This window comes from Ovis aries, chromosome 21, assembly GCF_016772045.2.
Source record: "Ovis aries strain OAR_USU_Benz2616 breed Rambouillet chromosome 21, ARS-UI_Ramb_v3.0, whole genome shotgun sequence".
In the NCBI taxonomy this organism is placed as follows: domain Eukaryota; kingdom Metazoa; phylum Chordata; class Mammalia; order Artiodactyla; family Bovidae; genus Ovis; species Ovis aries.
The window spans coordinates 45,037,890-45,057,590 of record NC_056074.1 but is presented as its reverse complement, the minus strand read 5'-3'; the positions used below and the strand labels follow the sequence as shown (position 1 = coordinate 45,057,590).

The window sequence follows — 19,701 nt, the reverse complement described above, 5'->3', positions numbered from 1 at the left end:
TGCACACGTCCCAGGCCCCACCCACTCAGGTGACACTTCTGGGACCCCCGTGTCGTTGGGCTCCTGCTGTCAAGGGTTGCCCCATGTGGGGTGCACGGCCACTGCGGCCGCCTTCAGCCCGGGGCTCCTGCCCCGAGGCCTGGGTGCTGGGCCGTGTGTCTCCCAGAAGCTGGGGTGCCGAGGCTGGCGGAGGAGGGGGTCAGAGTGGCCCCTGGACCCGGAGTCCACCCCTCGGTTTTGAGGACGCAGTGACAGACGAGGCGCAGGCCCTGGGAAAGGCAGGGAACCAGGCCCTGGGGCCTGCGACCAAGCAAGGAGGGCGTGGGGAGCCTCACAGCAGAGACCACTGGAGGGGACCCCTGAGGAGCGTCGTGAAGGCTGGGCGGGCGCCCAGGCCATCCAAGCTCTACCTGGCTCGCGGCAGTCAGCGGGCAGAGGTGGAGGCCTGTCCGCACAGGCAGCGCTGGGCCCAGGCAGCTGCAGCTCCAGGCAGAGCTGAGTGCCACCACGAGTGCCACCGCCCCGCTGCCTCCAGGCTGATGGCTCTGGGCAATGCTCCTGGATGCTCTGTGACCTTCCAGCTGCAACGGCAAGGCCTGACCGAACCTGGGGGCCGGTGAGGGGCCGTGGCCGTGGAGTCAGAGCCCTAATGCTTGGTGGGGAGGGCACATTTGCAGGGCTTCGCGCGGCAGTCTTGCCAAGTGTACCCAGAACAGCCAAGGGGCAGCCTGAGGCCCCAGCGCCGGGCACCCTCGCCCACCCTTCCTACCCCACAGGGGAAGCAAAACCCAGTACCGCATTGAGTAACCACAACATGCCGCCCTCCACCCCGACTGTCCGGAGGTGAACCCACTTCGTCTGCCACACGGTTCCCCATAGGGGATGCGGAAAGGGGCCATCCCAGTGGTTCTCCCGTCTTCAGCACCTCCGTCCGGCCTCCTGGTGAGCTGGGAGCCTCCACACGGGATGACTGGACACCCGCACACAGGTGCTCCCACGCACCGGTGTGCACTGACCAGTCTCCCGATGGACCGGTGTGCACTCTCACAGGTGCTCCCACACACTTGTGCACACACAGTTGTTCCCACGCACCAGCGTGCACTCCCGCAGGCATTCTCACGCACTGGTGTGCACTCCTGCACAGGCACTCCCGTGCCCTGGTGTGCATTCACACAAATGCTCCCGTGCCCTGGTGTGCGCTCACACAGGCGTTCCCGTGTGCCAGCTGCACTCACACCCGCGTCTCCACGCTCCGGTGTGCACTCACACATGAGCGTGTTCACCACACAGGTCCTGTTCCTCCCAACACACCCCAGATGTTCCCCAGGGCCAGGGCGGTGCCTCGGTCCTGGGTGTTCCAGGAGTTCGTCAAGGGAGGGGACTCGACCCCTCCTGTCTCCTGGGGGTGAGCAAGGGGCCGCCCCACCCTGTGGCCATCTCAAACCGCGAACCATGTCCACAGACTCGCACCCAGGTGACACGCACCTCCTCTCCTGAAGCCTACAGGGTGCTGGGCAGAGAACCTGACCGTCTTCTCTGGCTCTCGTCACACCAACCTGCCCCACGCTCACCACCGTCCACCGACGTACCGAAGAGCAGCTGCTCGCCTGACTCGCCCAGCATCCTTCTGCGCTCAGGATGGAGCCGCTGCTTCGGGCGTGAACTCGGGTCCATCGCCCGCTGGTGAGGACAGCGGGACAGGGACCACCGGCAGCGAGATAAGGCGCCCCCAGCGCCATGGCGTCTGCTCGCCTCCTGCAGGCCCCCCGGGCACAGTGCCGTGCGCCACCGCCCTGTCCGCTCTTGTCATCAGCGCGGTCATGGAGAGCCCCGGGTCGGCGGTGACAGCAGCCAGCCTGGAGTGGGGGCTCCTGGGGGGACAGGGCGGGGATGTGGGGGCCTCGCACTCTCCAAGGATGGGCTACTGGCTGCATGTGGGTGGGAACAAGGCAGCCTCTCCTTGCTGGCCTCTGGGGCGGGCACGGGAAGGGTCCCCACCGCCCACTGCTGGGGTCTGAGGCTCGGCCGCGCAGACACTTCAGTCAAGACCTTCCAGCTCTACAGTCGTCCCTGAACGCATGTTCAGCCATGCTCCGCGCTTCCCGCCCTCCCCTTTCTGGCCCCGGAGGCAGGCGGGCGTCGTGTGAGCTGGACCCCTGTGAGGACGGGGGGCGGCCAGCCACCTGCCTGCCCGCCCTGGCGCCTCCTGCCTCTCTGGGCGCCGCGGCCTCGCCACCGGCAGAATCCCAGCCGTGCAGCGGGAGCAAGGGGCCCGGGGAGCGGGTGCTTCTGGGAAGGGGGCGGCGCAAACCCCGGAAACCGGAAGGGCCTGCGGAGACGCGGCCCGCACGCCGGAAGCGTCTTTTCTGGGACGAGCTCCTGCTCCTGAGAAGGGGGCAGGAGGAAACCCCGGAAAAGCAGCGGCCAGAAGCCGACGGCACACGGCTCGCTCAGGAAGCGTCCCTTCTGGAACCTTCCAACCTGGAGGGTGCAAACCTGCAAATGCTGAGAAATGACTCTGCTGGGTTCAGGGACGGGGACCCCAACCCATCGACAGGGAAGCGCGCCTCAGGAACAAAGACAAACCAGGAGTCCCGAAGCCCTGGATCCGCCCACACCCAGCGCCCAGAGAGTGGCGTCCTGCAGCCCCACCCGCCGCGGCCCCCCAAGGAAGACACACACGCTGGGTCCATGGTTCACAACTTTAATAGAATATTCTAACTATTCTGTACAAATTGAAAACACTGTATTCAGTTACAAATGTATCGTTAAGTAAGGCTGAGCACTCTACAGCCTGGCCACAGCCTGAACTCCCCGGGCCAGAGGTCACACACTCAAAACCCACACGCCACCAAGGACAGCTCGCTCGGAACCCAAGGCTTTTAAGACAAAATGAGTGTGGGGCCAAGAAATGGGAGCTACAAGAAAGCAAGACGTGTTGCACTACGGAGGAAAGCCGTGCTTGCCAGCCGGAGCCCCTCCCCGCGAGCCTGGCAAACCCTGGTTCTGCACACAGCCCCACCCCCGTCCCCAAGGCCAAGCATGGTCCGCGTGTCCTGAGGGAGCAGCTTCTTCCGCAGGGTCTGCAGCCTGACCAGCACCTCCGGCTCAGGGCACCGGGTGTCTGGTCCCCACAGGGTCTCAGAAACTTGAACGACACCCCCAAGCCGTCACCAGCGTGAAAGATAAAATAAATACGAGATGAACCACAAAAGCTGGAGCCTCAGGGTCAGTCCTGAGGAAAATAAAACTAAAGACAGAGCAGTGTGAGAAGGGTGGCTACCCGCGCTGGCGCTGCCGGGACTGGAGACGGCGCGTGGGTGTCCTCATGGCAGAGGCTGAGCCAGTTCGAGATGCCCTGGAACCACACCCCTGGACACGTGCCCTTGGCGCCCAGCGATCCCCCAACGCGATCTGCAGGGCCCTCCCCAAGGCAGGGCTGGGTGAGTCCACTGAGCTGTGCCCAAGGCCGTAGAGGGTGCTGGGATTAAACCTATCTCTGAAATGCATCTGAGCTGCCACTGTACAGGTTAAGCAAAATAATAAAGTAAAAGGACAAGTTAAAGTGAAAATCATGCACTTGAAAACGAGTTAGGTGTGAGCACTGTCCACGCGGGCGCCTCACTGCTGCTTGCACTCCGAGGGCTGGCTGGGCTCCTTCTGTCAACGAGAGAAAACGAGACTGTAGAGAACCAGGCAACCCGTCAGCTCGCATCTCCATCCAACAACGAAAACAAAGACTCAATACTTCTCTTGTTCTGACTAAAGAACTGGTTGCTAACATACACTTTGAAAATAGTAACAAAAAAAATAAGCTAACTTCCCAGAAACAAGTGCACAGTGGGGCTGCCTTTTCTTGTTTAAAGACACTCTAACTGTCACAGGAGGATCTGAGGGTGAGGGGAGGTCCTTCAGTGGCACAGAGTAATTAACCAGAGGAGCGCCCGGCCCAGCGAGAAGGCCCGGATGGACCGGGCCTCAGGGCCCTGCCTGGGGCACACTGCCCCCGAGCCCAGGCCTCAGAGCTCCACTTACTGACGGGGACAGGTCATGGCAGTGGGTGAGGGGCCACCAAGAGCTGCACAAAGCCCAGCCCTCCCAGGAGCCCCCCAGCGGGCACGCTAGCCTTCCAGAAGAGGGAGCGGGAGACCACTCCCCAGAGCAGTCTCACGTGACTACAGTCTAACGGAGAACAGCTCACAGCGTTTCAACCTGTTTAGCAACCCCATGAATTTTGTGTGGAGACCACAAGAGCCTCAGAAACAGACAACGATTTCACCAATACTTCTGAGCCAATGATTTCTGGCTGGGAAGATGACAAATTACTCTGACTATAACCTGGCATGTCCAAGAGTCTACAAAAAACTGGCATCACACAGTGTAAAAGAAACATCTGGGATAACACAACTAACACTGAGGATTAACAAGCCGTCCTGTGGGAACCCACACTTGCGGGACGAAAAGCCCACGTGTGAAGGATGCACAGAGGCAAGACAGTGAGCACAGGCCCCAGGCTGAGCCCCTCTCGCCAAGTGCATGAGCACAGGGCCAAGCGGGATGCTCACTCCAGGCCTGGCCCCGGGCCCGCCCAGCACTGGGCTAACAGCGCCTCATCACACACTCCCCAGGAATACCACCCGGAGCCTGGGCCCAGAGCGAGCACCCTGACGAGAAGTTCTACTTGGAAGAGACCTAACTCAAACGGTCATCTCAAAGGGGGCCTGGAGACAGCCCGGACACGTGGCCACGGGGCTCAGAGGCTGCTTCCAGACTCACTGGGTGTGCAGAGGTGCTCCGGACTGGGGCAGTGGCGTGCAGCTGTCTGGGGACAAGGGGCGGCGTGTGTCTCCAGTCTGGAGAGCTGAGGCCGAGGGGGTGGGCCCGGGCAGGAGGCTCGGGCCTGGGACGCGGCACTGCCTCCCTCTAGGGAAATGGACACAGTGGGCAGACGGGGGGCCATGTCACACGGAGCAGCACGCAACTCAGCGCGCCGTCTCCAGGGCCACAGCTTCTCTGCCACGAGCACGCATCACCAGCTGGTCACCTCGGAGGCTGCAGACGCTGGCGGGAACTGGCTGCCCCAAGGCTAGGACGGGCGGTGGGGATGGGCGTGGCGGTGGGGAAGGTGGAGGGGAGCTCACCAGGCGGCCGAGAGGGGCCGCCTGTGGCATGCTGCCTCCCAAACACCAAGCACAGCCCCACCCCAGGCCAGCGTCCAGACGGACGCAACTTCCAGGCTGGAGCAGTGACACAGCCCTGCAGTCCCGAGAGCGAACTCTGTCAACAAGACACCGGGTTCTGGCCCGTGAGGCCAAAACAACCTGCAGGAACTCCCGCCCTCATGTCACGAGCTGTCAAAACCCCGAGCTGTCTCATCAAGGGACGAGAGAGCCAACCCCTTGCCCGCTGGGGGCGTTTAGAGAAAGCCCTTCACAGATAGCAACTGCCTGAGAGGGTAGGCCCCCACCGACCCACCCCAGTCTCAGCGCTGGTGGCCCAGTCCTGGGAGCAGCCTCCCCCACAGGGGCTCCGGACCTGGAGACAGACGCTCAACAGTGTGAGCGTCTGGTTCTGCCAGAGGACACGCTGGGCTGCTCAAAGATGGCCCACTTCACTGGCTGGGGGCAGGGAGCAGAGGGGCTTCGGGCCCAGCGGGCTTGGTGACCTCCCTCGGACAACACGGGCAGTGGGGGCCAAGAGCAAGGAGACACGACCGCTCTAACTCCTCAGACGGCACCCAGGGTGGGTGTGCATGTCACCCACCAAAGACTTCTGTAGCTGCGTCCGCCTGCCTGCCTCGGTTTCCTAAGAAAGCCAGCCCGCCTGAGTGAAGGGAGGTGATGCAGACAGACGCCCTCTCCAGCTCTGAGGTGCAGACACAGCTCTGCTCTTCCGGGAGCCCCCCACACCAGCGCAGTCTGGGAGCCCTGCTCCCGCCTAGATGCCAACACTGCCACCCCGGCTTCACACAGGTCTCCTGTGTGCAACTCCCTCCCTTTCCCACAGGAGCCAACAGCAGAGTCTGTGAGGGGGGCTCGTGACACGGGCAGAGCCACGAGGAAGTGGGGGGGCCCGCAGGGGCCAGGGCGGACTGCCTTGGTCTGGAGCCGGTTCTCTTACTTGAGCCACACACGCCTCGGCAACCTCCACAGCACTCACCAATGCCAACAGGACGCTGGCGCCAGTAGCTCCCCAGGCAGAACGTCCTGGCACACTAACGTCCACCCTTTCCTCCCTGCGGACTGCAGGACACCTGAACTTGAGAAGCACGAACGAGCAACAGACACGTGGGGGAGAAAATCACAGTGGGCAGCAGGCTGGTCCTGCTGGGGGCCCGGGCATCCTGGCTCCAGCCCCTTATTCTGTCCTCTTACTGGGGGTGGGGGGGAGCGGGGGTAGGAGGGACGGGAAGGGGGGGCAGCCCCACTGTCAACAGAGACACCACACCAGTGACACCGCCGCTACCTGGTTGGCAACAAACTCTGGGCTCGGCCAGCAGGAGCCCGATGTGGCTTCTGTCGGCTGGTCTGCAAAGTGCATACCCGCTCTCAGAAAGCCCCGTGCAGTCCCGCACGTGCCGAGCGTCCCGGACACGCTACCAGTCACAGCGTGGCATTGTAACACAACACAGACCACACGTTTGGAAGGTATGAATGAATGGAATTCCACCTTACCTAGAAACGTATGAATGATTAACAGACAAAAATTACACCTAAATGGGGAGAAAAATTGAAAGGAACCATCAGCATGAGAGAAAATGAAATGCACAAAGTTAAACAGGAGGAAAGAGCCACAGTTTCTCACGGTGCACAGGGCTGCGAAACACCAATCCTGAGATGGGGAACCTCTCACCCAGACCTGCTCCTCTAACGCCCGAGCAGCCCCTCTTGCGTGGCCCCCTGCCCGTGGCAGACTGACTTGAGAACCCTCTGAAGAGGGGCACCGAGACAGCAGTGTCCCGTCACGGCCCCAGAGGACCAGACCAGACCCCGAGGTGCGGCTGACAAAGGGCCCGCACACCACGAGCCCCAGTCCCTCTAGCCCGCTCCCAACCGGCGAAACACACGGAGGCCCTCGTGAAGGGTTAGCCCTGGCCGTCCCCTCCTCCTGCAGTCAGCAGGTGAGGCTGCTCTTCTACAAGGACCAGACATGAGAGAGGACAGGAGGCCTCGCCATGGAGAGAAGAGGCGGACGACGACGAGAGAGACGACAGGACAGGAGGAGTGAGCAGCCTTGGTGCCTCAGGGCACGGGCGGCAGGCGGGCCCTGGAGTCGGGGGCGGACGCCGGAGCCATCTGCCTCTGGCCTGGAATCCCACTGTGAACGTGGGCCTCAGGCCCCCGAGGGCTGCAGAACAGCCAGGCACATACACCTGGGCGCAGGCAGGGCACGGCTCCTCACCTGATGGCAAAGGGCAAGGCACTCGGGGCCCTGGCGTGCTCGGTTCCACCGTAAAGGGACAGGCTGGCTTAGAAAAGATGAACGTGTCCGAGCCCACGCCCAGAGCAGTACCTACACGGTACAGTGAGGTGGTAAACGCACTCACACCCTTCCCCAGAAGGAAGCACCACTGTGAGCGTGCACTCATAGACACAGCTGGTGCCACGGAGCGCTCAGGCCCAGTTACACAAGGCCAGCCTCGGGCCCGAGCGGGGTAGACTGCCAACCCTGTCTACTTAAGAGCCCACAGCGCCGAGCACAGCTAGTCTTCTGACGGCTGTGATGTGCTTGGTCCTAAGAGGCAGGTGAGCCATAAATTTCACGTGAGCACATGAAAAGCGGCTCTCAATACAGCTTTAGAACAGCATTAGAACAGCTCTGCATGTAAACACGCGTGAAGTGGCAAGCTCCTTGAGGCCAGCTCATCTGAGGCGGCAGGTTAAACCTCACTTCTGTGTGAAATCGCTGGGGCTGCCACTTATCCTCGTCAGCTGCTTCTTTGCTGGTTTCTGCAAAGCTTCCTGGTATATTTCAAATTATCTAAGCTACTGGGACGTATCTCCTCACTAGTCTGAGCCCAGTTACAACTCTAAAATTATGCCTACTGCTCCTTTATTCTAGTCATCAAGACAAACCAAACCCTATCTCTGTACTTTTTCCAAAAACAAACACAAAACAAAAAGGTTTATTCATGCTGCTGACTATACCACAAAGCTTAGGAACGTAAAGCTGCTCTCCAGAGTAAGTTTACATAAATAAGGCACAGACTTGAGAAAGACCTGGAAAGCCATTCAACACTCAAGTTGTTTTCAGGTATCTAAGCAGCTCGTCATGCGAGTATATTTCTGGTACAATTTTCACTTTTCTAATTAGAGACTGACAGGCACGTGTTCCTAACAGCCTGGCTCAAAGCTAGGAATGCGCTTTAAAAGCTCAGCAGCGTAGCAGACACAGGTGCGGGAATTCCAGACAACTCACCTTGGGGTTAATCTCGGCATCGTCATCATCTTCTGCTTCCTCGTCTCCTTCTAACTCCTGCATCAGAAGGAGGGACAACGAGCTGAACAGACAGGACTCCTGATTCACAAGGAAATCGGCTACAATCATGATCACCCACACTCAACCGAATCCCTCCTTTGGACACCTTTCCCACAGATGACCCTGCAATAAACACGCTGCTGAGCAAGTGGGTTTCGTTTGCCAAATGGTTACTCTGTAAGATGCGCTTTCGTAAGCCAACCGCAGGGTCCAACTCGACACTGCCACCCATCTGCCGTGTCTTAGCAAGTGTTCGCCAGGGCCAAGGGCCTCCGGGGCAGGGCCCCACAAGACAAGTGTATCGTGGCCAGTTAGACCCCACAGCCTCCGTCCACTCGGGAGAGGGGGCCGAGGACCACCTTGGGGAACGGCGTCTCACGTGAGCCAACTCTTACCTCCTCTTCTCCTTCCTCACCTTCTTCAAACTGCAAGGGAAGGAAAGAGATTTTTACAAAGCGCAGTGGCAACCTGACCCAGACCCAGCCCCTGCCCCATGTCCACAGTGGCCCGGCCTCCGAGCAGAAGCCAGCTTCCTGCCGTGTCCTGCCATGTTCGTGGGACGCCAAGTCTCTGAAAATCGCCCCAAACAAAGACTACGGGTGGGGGTGGGGCACAGGAGCCGGTCAGCTTGGGGGTGCGCCGTGTCCGACCGGGAAACAGCCCGATCTAAGCAGACCAGCCGCGCGGTTCATCACGCACAGGACTCTCCGTGTCATTCTGCATCTCAGACGGGGGAGCCCGTTCGCCTGTATCTGGCAGTGCAACAGAGCCTTGGCGTTTAGACTAGGCCAGGAGACACTCCAACACTGTGGCTGAATGAACGGCCCGATCCAACCTCTCGTGTGTCCGAAGACACTGCTGGTCAGGCTCCCAGCCGAGCCTCAGATACGAGGCTGCTCCCAGAAGCAAACAAAACTACATGCACCTCATTCCTGTGGGCTGCATCAACAAGGCACCTGCAGAAGGAGCAGGCTTTCTCCCACCATCTTTCTTCCTGGAGCCCCCCTCCCACAGTCCTCAGCAGCAGCTCAAAGGCACTCAGCAGAGCACAGTGTCGGGCCTGGTCTGCACGCCCCCTCGGCCTGAGCAGCAGCAGGGTGGGGATGTCGCAGGCTCCTTCCTAACCTGTGTCCTGAGCAGCCTCTGACAGTGCTGGGTGGCCCGTCTCACAGGAACCAGCCTTGCACAGGCTCACGTGCTGGTTTCCTGAGGCTCCACGGGCACTGTTTCACCCTGGACCATTCTCTGAGAGCTCTGTGCAGCCACCTCAAATTCTGGCAGAGCCAAGGCTCCGAGCAAGGTGACCCACGTGAGTGTGGAAGCCCAAGTCCAAATGCCTGCATGCACGCCACCCTGATATGACGCCCAGCCCCTGCGTTGCTCCGAGCAGGTCTGACACCGGGGCTCTCATGCCTGTCCCCACACCACTGTGCTTCCTGGGTCAGGAGCCTGAAAAGTAGCTGGAGTGTTACGTCAGCTCCAGCGCACATGCAGGAACCTGCAGAACTGGGGCTCCAGGCCTGGAGGCTGAGTGAGCCCCTGGACCACACCATGAACCTGTGGTGTGTGGTCAATGGCATCAGTAATAAAAACAGACACAGATGTCACCAGGAGTAGCTGCCCTGCGTGTACTGTGAGTAAATAAATACACACACCGCATGATCAGGCATTTACACTGGTGGGTATATGATCACCAGAAGGCCTGCGGACCCTCGTCTGGAGGGGGTTTCCAGTGTGCAGCCACGAGATCGTTCTTGGCCAGATTAGGTAAATCCAATCCTCTGGCTCCTCAGCTGCCAACGGCCGTATCTCACATCGTCCAGCATCATGCAGTGCCAGCTCTGCGCAGTGGACAGAGGGCAGGACGCTGCCCTCGATGGAGAAGGTGCTACTGGACGGCACTGGATCACAATCTGTACATCCAGCGATTCCTAAACTGAACTCTGAGCAGCAAGCCGGGTGCTTTCATGACCCCCGGATCCACCATGCCTGTGTGTCCGTGTTCTTGGATTCCTGGGGCTGGGCAGACTGCACCTAAGAAGTCCACTGGTCTCAGGCGATGCAGCCGCATGCCCGGGCTGGCCCACGCTCGCCGCCCCGGGGCCTGCAGCACACAGGAGGGTGCTGAGCAGCGCAGACCTGCCCACCTTCTGCTGCTCGGCCGGGAGCCCCCGAGACCTCAACAGAAAGGTCACTGCGGGGTGCTCAACACAAGTGAGTAAGCGTCAACCACGCCGCTTCCGGTAACATGACAGGACGGAGACCTCTCCACACAGCAAGAAGGCCGGCGGCGCCCCAGGCCGTGGCCACAAGGGAGAGTGGTCTCGGGCGATGGCTCGGGGGCCCCGCTCCCAAGCTCTGCCTGTGAGAGGCCAGCTCCTCCAGACCAACAGGAAAGGGCTGGCCCAGGGAGCCGTCTTCCTGTGGAGTGTGAGGTTCTCTCTCTGTAGTCAACACGCGACATGCCAGCTTGACTCGGCTCTGAGAGTCCCCACGTGGTGCTGAGTGACAGTCCCCATGTCTGGGGGTCACCCCAGCCACACACCTTGCATGTAGCAGTGAGCCTGTGGGTCTTGAGAGGAAACCCTGAACGGCGTCACTGCACAGGCTGACTCAGGCACTGGGTGCTCTGCGCCAAGACACCTTGGCCATGCCTTCTGCCCCAGGCTCCAGAGAGCACCGCCCCACCGCATGGGCCCCCCGGGCCACCTACGTTGTCGTCGTCCTCGATGGCCTCCCCCGTGAAGTAGAGCACGGCACGTGGCACGATCCGCTCACGGAAGAAGTGTCCGATCTCAAAGTCGGAGGCTAGCGTGAACTCGGAGTCTTCATCCTGGAGGGGAAGCTCGGTGCTTACCTGTTTCCATGGGGAAAATGTCACATCCTCTCACCAGGCCCCACCCCACTGCCTGGGACCTGGTTTAAAGGCGCCCGGCGCTGGCGCTGCCATATTACAGGAGAGGCAGGTAAGTGCTGGGCGCAGGCTGAAGGACATGGCTGCCCCTGCCGCAGAGCACGCCTCTGTCCCACACCACGGTGCAATGGACACAGGTTCACCCCTGGTTTTTAGGGGAGCAGGAACGGGTTAAAAAGGAAGCAGCGAACTAGTTGGGAAATAGGCCTTAACAGCAGAATAGAGTCTTAATAACGATGTAAATCTTACCAGTGATTCTCCATCCCCTGATGCTAGAAAAAAAGAAGACATCTGATTACACAGATAACCAAACCTTTCTAAAGCCCACACGGGACACTCAGCTGACATATAAGCAGCATGGTATACCAGAAATTGCCAAAGCGGGATGCCCCCCACCTGCTCCTCCCACCGCAGACTGAAGCTGCCCAGGGTCTCCCAGCCCCCAGGCCCAGCTGGAGAAGGCCACTTTCAGAAGAGAACGCGCAGAGGGTTAAAGTATCAACAGCAGAACGGCACACCGGAGGCCAGACTGCAGGGTCTAAGAGTATCTGTGCTTCGGGCGGTGTTTCACCTCGTGTAACTCCGTGTAATCAGTCAACAGAAAACAGGAAGCTCTAAGTCCCTCCTCATGGCACTGAGGCGCTGCACCTCAGCTAGGCTGGGGCTCTACTTCTGTTTGCTTGCAAAGGAGCAGGGAGGGGACAGCTCCTGGTGGGCGGGGTGCCAGCACCGATGCTGCCGGTGGCAGCACCCCACGCCCCACACTGAAGCTGAGCCACAGAGCCTCCAGTGCCAAACGTCAGGACAGCCCAGCACAGAGCCGAGCGCGACAGAGGAGCAGGCCTGACGTGTGCTCAGCAGGGCCTGGTGACGTTCACGCGGTGCGTGAGGCTCCTGCTGGGAACGCACTGTCCCCCACTCCCTGGCGCCCCACCACTGTGAGGCCCGTCCCTGGGGAGCAGGCCCAGCGAGGGGCACTTGCCGTCTGGGCCCCAGTGGAGTGTAAGCCCCACCCCCAGGGTGGCCCCCCAGCCTCACGTGCAAGCGAGATGCAGGTTCTGGTACTCTGGCCTTGGGGCAGCAATCACAGGGGCTTGCTCACCGACTGCTGGGCCAGTTTAGTGGGACTAACACTGAAGGGGGCGTGGACTAGCAGTGTTCGTTTCCCACATCTGAAAAGTCGTTTTAATTTTTTCCTTGGCCGCTCCATCATCCTTCCCCACTGTCTTCCTCTGTTCATTTTCATAGAGCGTGTCGCTTGCTTGACTGTTCCACAGTGACACACCCTAAAACTCACCCACTTCAAGTATACAACTTAGCGACTCCTGATACATTTCAGAGCCGTCCAACCGCAACACAGGGCAAGAGGGGAAGGGACGACAGAGGGTGAGATGGCTGGAGGCCATCACCGACTCGAAGGACATGAGTCTGAGCGAGCTCCGGGAGATGGTGAAGGACAGGGAAGCCTGGCGTGCTGCGGTCCGTGGAGTTGAAAAGAGTTGGACACGACTGAGCAACTGAACAAACCAATACAACACAGTTTCTGAGCCCTGCTAAACTCCCCCCAAATCCTCAAGTCCACTTAATTCCATCTTGCCGCTGCTGCTGCTGCTGCTAAGCCGCTTCAGTCGTGTCCGACTCTGTGCGACCCCATAGACGGCAGCCCACCAGGCTCCCCCGTCCCTGGGATTCTCGAGGCAAGAACCCTGGAGTGGGGTGCCATTTCCTTCTCCAATTCCATCTTAATTGCTATTAATTATCTGAAAGTCCAACAAGCTCAGTGAATTTAGGATTCAAACCCCTTCTTCTTCACGGTGAGTTCACACAGGAAACCTCCAACATTCCCAAGCGAGGCTCTGAAAGGGATCTTTCCAAACAAGGAAATTTGAAAAACATGTTTACAGCTGATCTTATCCCCTAAACTGACACACCCTGGGACCTTTCAGGCTCAAGAACAAACCGAGACAACAGCCACAACAGTGAAAAACAAGGGACTGAATGGGGATGGGCAGCCTGAGACACAGCTTGGGGTCAGAGCCCAGTGACGCCACCGGGTGGCCTCCACAAACAGCCCGAAGGGCCACCATCCCCTGGAGCGGGGCTGCTGTTTCCTCACTGGCTGCTGTTCACGGAACAGTGTCCTCCCCTCATGTCTGTATTGCAGCACAGCCAGCAGGTCTGGCTGTCGAATTCTCGGGAGCAGGGCATCACATGAAGACGGCCGTGAACTGTGCCCTCAGCCCTCTGAGCCCTGTTTCGGGTCTGGAGTTGGGGGAGGGGAGGACGGGTGCTGCTGCCCAGCCCCGACTCTGCCCAAAGCCCACGTCTGTCACAATACCTAACGCCCAACTGCCTCGCGCTCTACACCGAGGCGCACAGAGAAAACCACAGCCCAGTCTGAGGGGTGGAGGGACGACCTGTAAGCTGTGAGCGTGTGAGAGCACCTGCGGGCCCCTCCCCGGAGCTGAGGGCTGCCTGGGGGCTTCCTGCTAGGACAGGCACCCACAGGCCCACCAGGAACGCCACAGCTGGCAGGGCAGCCGACAGCACCGTGCCTGCCAGAGGGCCAGGGGACACCCTGACGGTCGCCGGCATTCCGTTTGCGTCCGTACGGGAGCCACAACCCAGCCCACTCACCTCTCAGCGGGCTGAAGAAGTTGAAAAAGGAATCATTGGGGACTTGCTTGGTGATTGTTCTGACGGTGCCTCGGCCCTTATGTTTCTGCTTTTTCTTGATGGTTTTGACGGTTACGTTCTTTCCTTTCTTCCAGTCAATGGTACACCTACAGGGATAAGACTGGTCACCGTGTGCCCAGCAAGCAGGTCACAGCTCGGTGCTTCACCAGAAACTTGACCCAAGCACCTGCAAGCGGTCACTGGGCGCTCCTCGAGGAGGCGAAGGCCCCGGGCGCAGGAGGGCTGCACAGTGGCCCCGCAGACGCTCCGCAGGGTCCCGCCAGGTCCTTCCCATGACTATGCCCGGTCAGCAGCTTGTCACTGCTGCCCCTTTACAGACCCCACAGCGCACAGGACGCCACCACTCAGGCACAAGGTCTCAAGACAACTAAGTGAGCGGGACTAGATGGGGAAAGCACGCCGGCCATTGCCAAGACTGACGGCCAGTGAAGGACATTCGGCTTCCCGGTGCTGGCAGGCCTCGGTGGGGCTGAGATGGCCAGTGAAGAACATTCGGCTTCCAGGGTGCTGGCAGGCCTCGGTGGGCTGACCTGAGTCACCCTGGCCGACAGAGAGTGCGCGGAGAGGAAGGCTCACTCGGTGGCCTGGGCCTGGGCCACAATCTTTCTAAAGCATTCTGGCCATCCGAGTCCAGCAGAATTTTAATCAAGCTCTGTATACTCACTCACACAGAGAAATTCATCAGGAAAAGTCCTTGGTTCAGTTACTGCTTCAATCAAGAATAAAATGATTTCCCAAAGTGTCTCAAACCAACCAAGGGGACGTGTTCTAAGCTGTTCTCCCTGGTGGTCCAAAGACTACGGCACCAAGGCGCTGGGTCCCGAGACCACGCGTGCTCACGCAGCCCTGCACTGACCCAGCCGCTCACTCACCAGGGCCCTGTCAAGAGGAGCTGACTAGTTCCATGGTCTCTGCATCACTCTGGGAGACTGCGCATCCCAACGACCGCATTAAATTGGGGAAACTGGGCCACCAGCCTACATGCCGGCCCAGGGAACCACGGGGCACACTTCCCAGCGCCAGCCGTCACATCCCCAATGGAGAGATTCTTCCACTGACTTCCATCTCTGCTGGGCTTTTAAACAGATAAAAGGCTTCTTTATTCTTAACTTCTACCTTACTTGTGACGTTTTAAAACCATCTCCTGTGTTTCAGAAAAAGAAGCTCAGTGGCATCTTCTTACCCGTCACAGTCAACAATTTCAGGGCCTTCAAAGGAAAATGGATCAGCCTTGTCTGGCTCTGACTTCATCTTGTAAGTTTTTGTCAGGACTGAATTGGTAAAGTAGTCGTTGGGTTCAAAGTGGAACTCTAATACAAAAGACTGGAAAAAAAAAACAACAACTCAGATTTAAAATCTACAGATAACTGGGGACAGATTTTACAAACCACACAGTACCTGCTGGAACCCAGCTCCCCAAGGCAGAATACTGAAGAGCTCAGACGGTGTGGCCACGTAACGAGAACGTCTTTACTGTAAAACCACCAGCCCAAAGTTAGAGCCCAGGCCAGGCTGGGGAGACCCCCGCCGCCCTGAGTACACACGTGGGCACGCTGCCCGGGACCCTGCCCCTGCGGTCACAGCAGAAGGGGGTCTGGAGGGGGAGGCCAGCTGCAGCCCAGCCCCCGCTCCGCCACTCTCAGGCAGAGCAGTTCCTGCCCGGCCCCACAGTGAAAGCGCAAGACTCCACGTGGGCAGAGAAGCCTTCTGGGACCCACCATGGACACACTCACCCTTCACTCACAAAGCGCTCAACAGACAAGAGGGGGTACAAAGCAGTGGGAACAAATCAAACGGCAACACAGAAGACATGCGCGCCCACAGAACAGAGCAGACAGATAATGAGATCCCCCTCTGGGTAAAAAGTCCCAGGAACGCAGCACAGGCCATCACGTTGGGAAACAAGGGCACTCGTGTGCTGCAAAGGGCAATTCTGCAATATCAAAAGTTAACAAAATGAAACACTCTGGGACTCCATAGTCCGGTTTGGAGGAACATGTTCTATTTGAGAAGGACGCCTGGCCGGGAGCAGCAGTGTGTGAGACCTTCCCCTCAGCCCGGCTTTCCCAGGGCTCAGTGAACCACAGACAGCCCAAAGGACCCACTCCGGGCCTGGACGGCCTCTGTCCATCAGCACGTCAGCTTCTGGAAAGTCACTCGACTTCCCTGTGCTTTTGCTTCCTCGCCTGTGACATGGCATCACAAGCCCCTCTCTCCATGAGGTCACCCGAGGATTACTCTGCGGGAGCAGTCGGAAGGCAGCCAGGGTCACAGGCGTTACCAGTTAAATGTTAGCTCTCCCCATTTTTATTCCAAGGGTACAACAATCAGCTGGGAAAGTAATTTAGGCAAACTAAGGGGAGGAGGAAGAGAAGGGCCACGAAGGCCTGGGAGGCAGACACAGGCGGGCAGAGACCAGGCGGCAGGGAAGGGAGGCTGACAAGCGTAAGTCGCGGCTCTGGGAGACCAAACCGCAGTCAGGACAGTATCAGGGAAACAAACGGAGAACCGTCCTGTTCAGGCTTCAGAAGCGGGGAGCAGGGCTCTGACCTGCTCTTGACCTGCCCGGATTCCAGGCCTGCCTGCGAGCACAGTGAGTCAGGTGGCACTCTAGATAAGAAAAGAAGTGGGTCCTGGAATCTCTTGAGCTCCAGGTGGCCTGGCCAGCCCCTCGGGGTCTAAGAAGTCTTATGACGCACAAGGTGAAACAAACAGATGGTAACAACCACGCGCGCTCAGGCACGTCTGACTCTCTGTGACCCCATGGACTGGAGCCCGCCAGGCTCCTCTTGGCCATGAGACTCTCCAGGCAAGAATACCGGAGTGGGTTGCAATGCCCTCCTCCAGGGGATCTTCCTGACCCAGGGATCAAACCTGCATCTCCTGCTAGCACAAGCAAGTCAGGCGGCACTCTAGATAAGGAAGGGAATGGGTCCTGGAATCTCTTAAGCCCCTGGAGGCCTGGCAAGCCCCTCGTGGTCTAATAGATCTTAGAGATGAAACAAACAGCATTTTGAAAGTTAAAGTGAAACCAGAGCTACATTTCTGAGCACAAACTGATCACGATATCGGTTCGTGGCCTGAGATTGTAAACAGGAAACCCCAAAACTCCAATTTGAAGGATCGCCCATGGGGCAGACGCACCGCCCGGGACCCTTTCCCAATTGGGACCCCAGCCTGCTGGAGTCTGGGTGTAGGCTGCCGGCCCAATCTGGTAATACACGCACGGTCACTTCTGTCATTTCTATTCTTTTCTTTTAATGACTGTTTATTAAATTAAGTCAAAGAATCTTCTATAAAAAATTGAAATTGTGTGTAACAAGAGGTTTGTTTTGTTGTTGAATCCTTTGAATCTAAAACTGAAGTCAAACTTTTGGTACAAGACAGGAAGGCAGCTATGGGCAGTGAGATCCCTCCCCAGGCCTCTCCTGACCTGTCCCCTGGAAACCCATCTCCATGCTGGGCTCCGGCAGCATACACTCTTCCTTCAGAACTGCTAAGGGTCATGACCACAGGCATGGACAGGCCACCCTGGGGACTGGGCTGGACTAACCAACAGCTCTGTCCCACTGTCCTCCATCAGCCCCACTGCTGAATGGACACAGCCACTCACTCCCCTCTTTCCCTCATCTCTTTCCCCTGTCATCTCGCCAAGCCAAGGGTGTGACTTCCTTTCTTTACATTTTCCTCCTTTTCCTTCTTTCCTGGGCCTCTGTCTGGTTGAGAACACGGTGAGGGTGTGGGTGGGAGGGAGACTCACAAGGGAGGGCATGTGTGTAATTACGAGCTTCCCAGGCAGCACGGCGGGAGACAGTCCACCTGCCAGCGCAGGAGGCCCGAGTTTGATCCCTGAAGTCAGGAGAGTCCCCTGAAGAAGCACACGGCAATCCACGCCAGTGTCCACTGGGAAGCTAAGACAGATGGGCCGAGGAAGGCAGGAATCACCAAATCACATATATACGCACGTACACCCCAGGGGACAAGGACTCACACCCATCGCAGTGCACTACAGCTGACTGCCACAGGACGCCTCTAGGGGTGCGGGGCTGAGCCTCACCTGGGTGAAGAGTGCCACCTGGGAAGAGAGCCACAGGGGAAGGCCCTGCAATGAGTGGGGTGTGGCAGGAAAGAGGGGATTCCCTCGCTACCAGAAGGGCCCCCAAACTGTGCACAGGCATCACTCCAGCTGACGCCCCCACCCCACCTGCAAAGGGGTATCTGAACATCCTTCCAGGGTGCAGCTGGCAGGGAAGGGACAGACACAGGTGTGCGGCCCCAGGCCACCCACTGGACAGGAAAGGGGACAAGCCCTGCGGTCCGCAGGTGCCATGTCTCCAAGACCTGAAACGCAGAGCCGCGGGCAGGCGGGCAGCAGGTGGCGCTGCAGCTGCTGTGGCGCTGGCATGGGCCCCGCTGGGCACAGAGGGACCGCAGGTTGGAGCAGCGCTCTCAGAGGACCCAGCGCAGGCAGCCTCGTGCTGAGACTGCTGCAGAGAATGGGGCCGGCAGGCTCACTCACTGGCGCGCAGCCCACAGAAACAAGTATTCTGGGAAGCACAGCTCAAGGAGCAGAGGAACGCCTCTCCATCGTACCCACCTGAGTCACTCTCAAAACCGAGGGCGCCGGCCTCCCCCAGCACCGAGCATCTCTGCTGAAGTGCTGCCTGTACTTGAGGACGTACCCGCCCCTCTGTAACCGGCTCCATATACATCCCATCCTCAAAACCCTGGGGAGCACCAGAGAGAAGGGTGACCCCAGCCCACAGGACGGAGGAGATGAGCCGGCTCAGGAAGCAGAGTACGGCCCAGTGAGCACCCTGGCCGGGAGGCCCGCCCTGGCTCTGAGTGCCGCACCCACCGAGCAGCGGGAGGCCTGAGCCGCCTCTGGGCGAGTCACCAGTCGGCCCGCACGCTGCTGAGCGACGCGGGAGACTGGGAGCGGGGCGTGTCACTCGAGGCACCCGGCAGGCGGGCGCGTTTCTCATGGCTCCTAGCTCGTCCCCCTGGGGACCCTGGCCCTCTGACCCCAAGCAGCACTCACCATAGGCTGTCCAGGGTCGGAGAACTTCACTTTTATATCCTGCAGGTGTTTCAAGATTGGCTCATCGTACTCCTAGCCACAGAGAGAGAAGAAGGTCCTGGTGAGCGGCAGCAGACAACACACCTGTCCCACTGAGCCACTGCTCTACCTCCCTCTCAACTCTGGATCATCAGCCCTGCCCTGTCCCTCCCAGGAAGCCACCAAACGTCCACTCACCACCAGCCTCATGGTGGCCGCAGGGCGGGGCCGTGGGAGCCCACCATGGGGTGGGAGCCCCGCCGGCTCTCACACCACCCCCAGCTGTCAGTGCAGACGGAATCAGAAACGCCATCAGTGCAGACTGACGGTCCTCACAGCCCCAGAGAGACAGGATCAGAAGAGACGCCTGGACAAGCTACTGACCTGGGTAGCCATTCCCCCTCAGTGCACAAGGCAGTAAGGACCCAGTCACTCACAGTCAAGACCACTTACGGAGCGCATCCGAGACCCTACTGACAGGCACTACGGAAGCGCGTCTGACAACGGCTCTAGGCTTCACAAGCCATCATTACGCAAACGCACAAATCCACCA

The 19,701-nt window shown here is 59.2% G+C and overlaps 1 protein-coding gene across 14 annotated transcripts in view; it reads right to left on the bottom strand.

Moving 5' to 3' along the window:
- Positions 1-2,690: 2,690 nt before the first annotated feature.
- The window catches only part of NAP1L4 (nucleosome assembly protein 1 like 4), a 51,227-nt gene continuing 34,216 nt past the window's right edge, over positions 2,691-19,701 (bottom strand). For 6 of the 14 annotated variants that reach the window (XM_042237852.1, XM_042237851.1, XM_042237854.1 and 3 more), the window contains 8 exons: positions 19,131-19,202; positions 15,273-15,412; positions 14,030-14,175; positions 11,642-11,664; positions 11,192-11,335; positions 8,874-8,903; positions 8,419-8,475; positions 2,691-3,660 (listed from right to left, as the gene is read on the bottom strand). In XM_042237852.1, the coding sequence (XP_042093786.1) occupies positions 3,622-3,660; positions 8,419-8,475; positions 8,874-8,903; positions 11,192-11,335; positions 11,642-11,664; positions 14,030-14,175; positions 15,273-15,412; positions 19,131-19,202 (651 nt within the window). In that variant the 3' untranslated portion in view covers positions 2,691-3,621. Of the gene's footprint in view, positions 3,661-6,674; positions 6,713-8,418; positions 8,476-8,873; positions 8,904-11,191; positions 11,336-11,641; positions 11,665-14,029; positions 14,176-15,272; positions 15,413-19,130; positions 19,203-19,701 lie in introns of those variants that run through there. The other 8 variants (XM_060404138.1, XM_015103248.3, XM_060404137.1 and 5 more) reach the window with 3 other exon arrangements.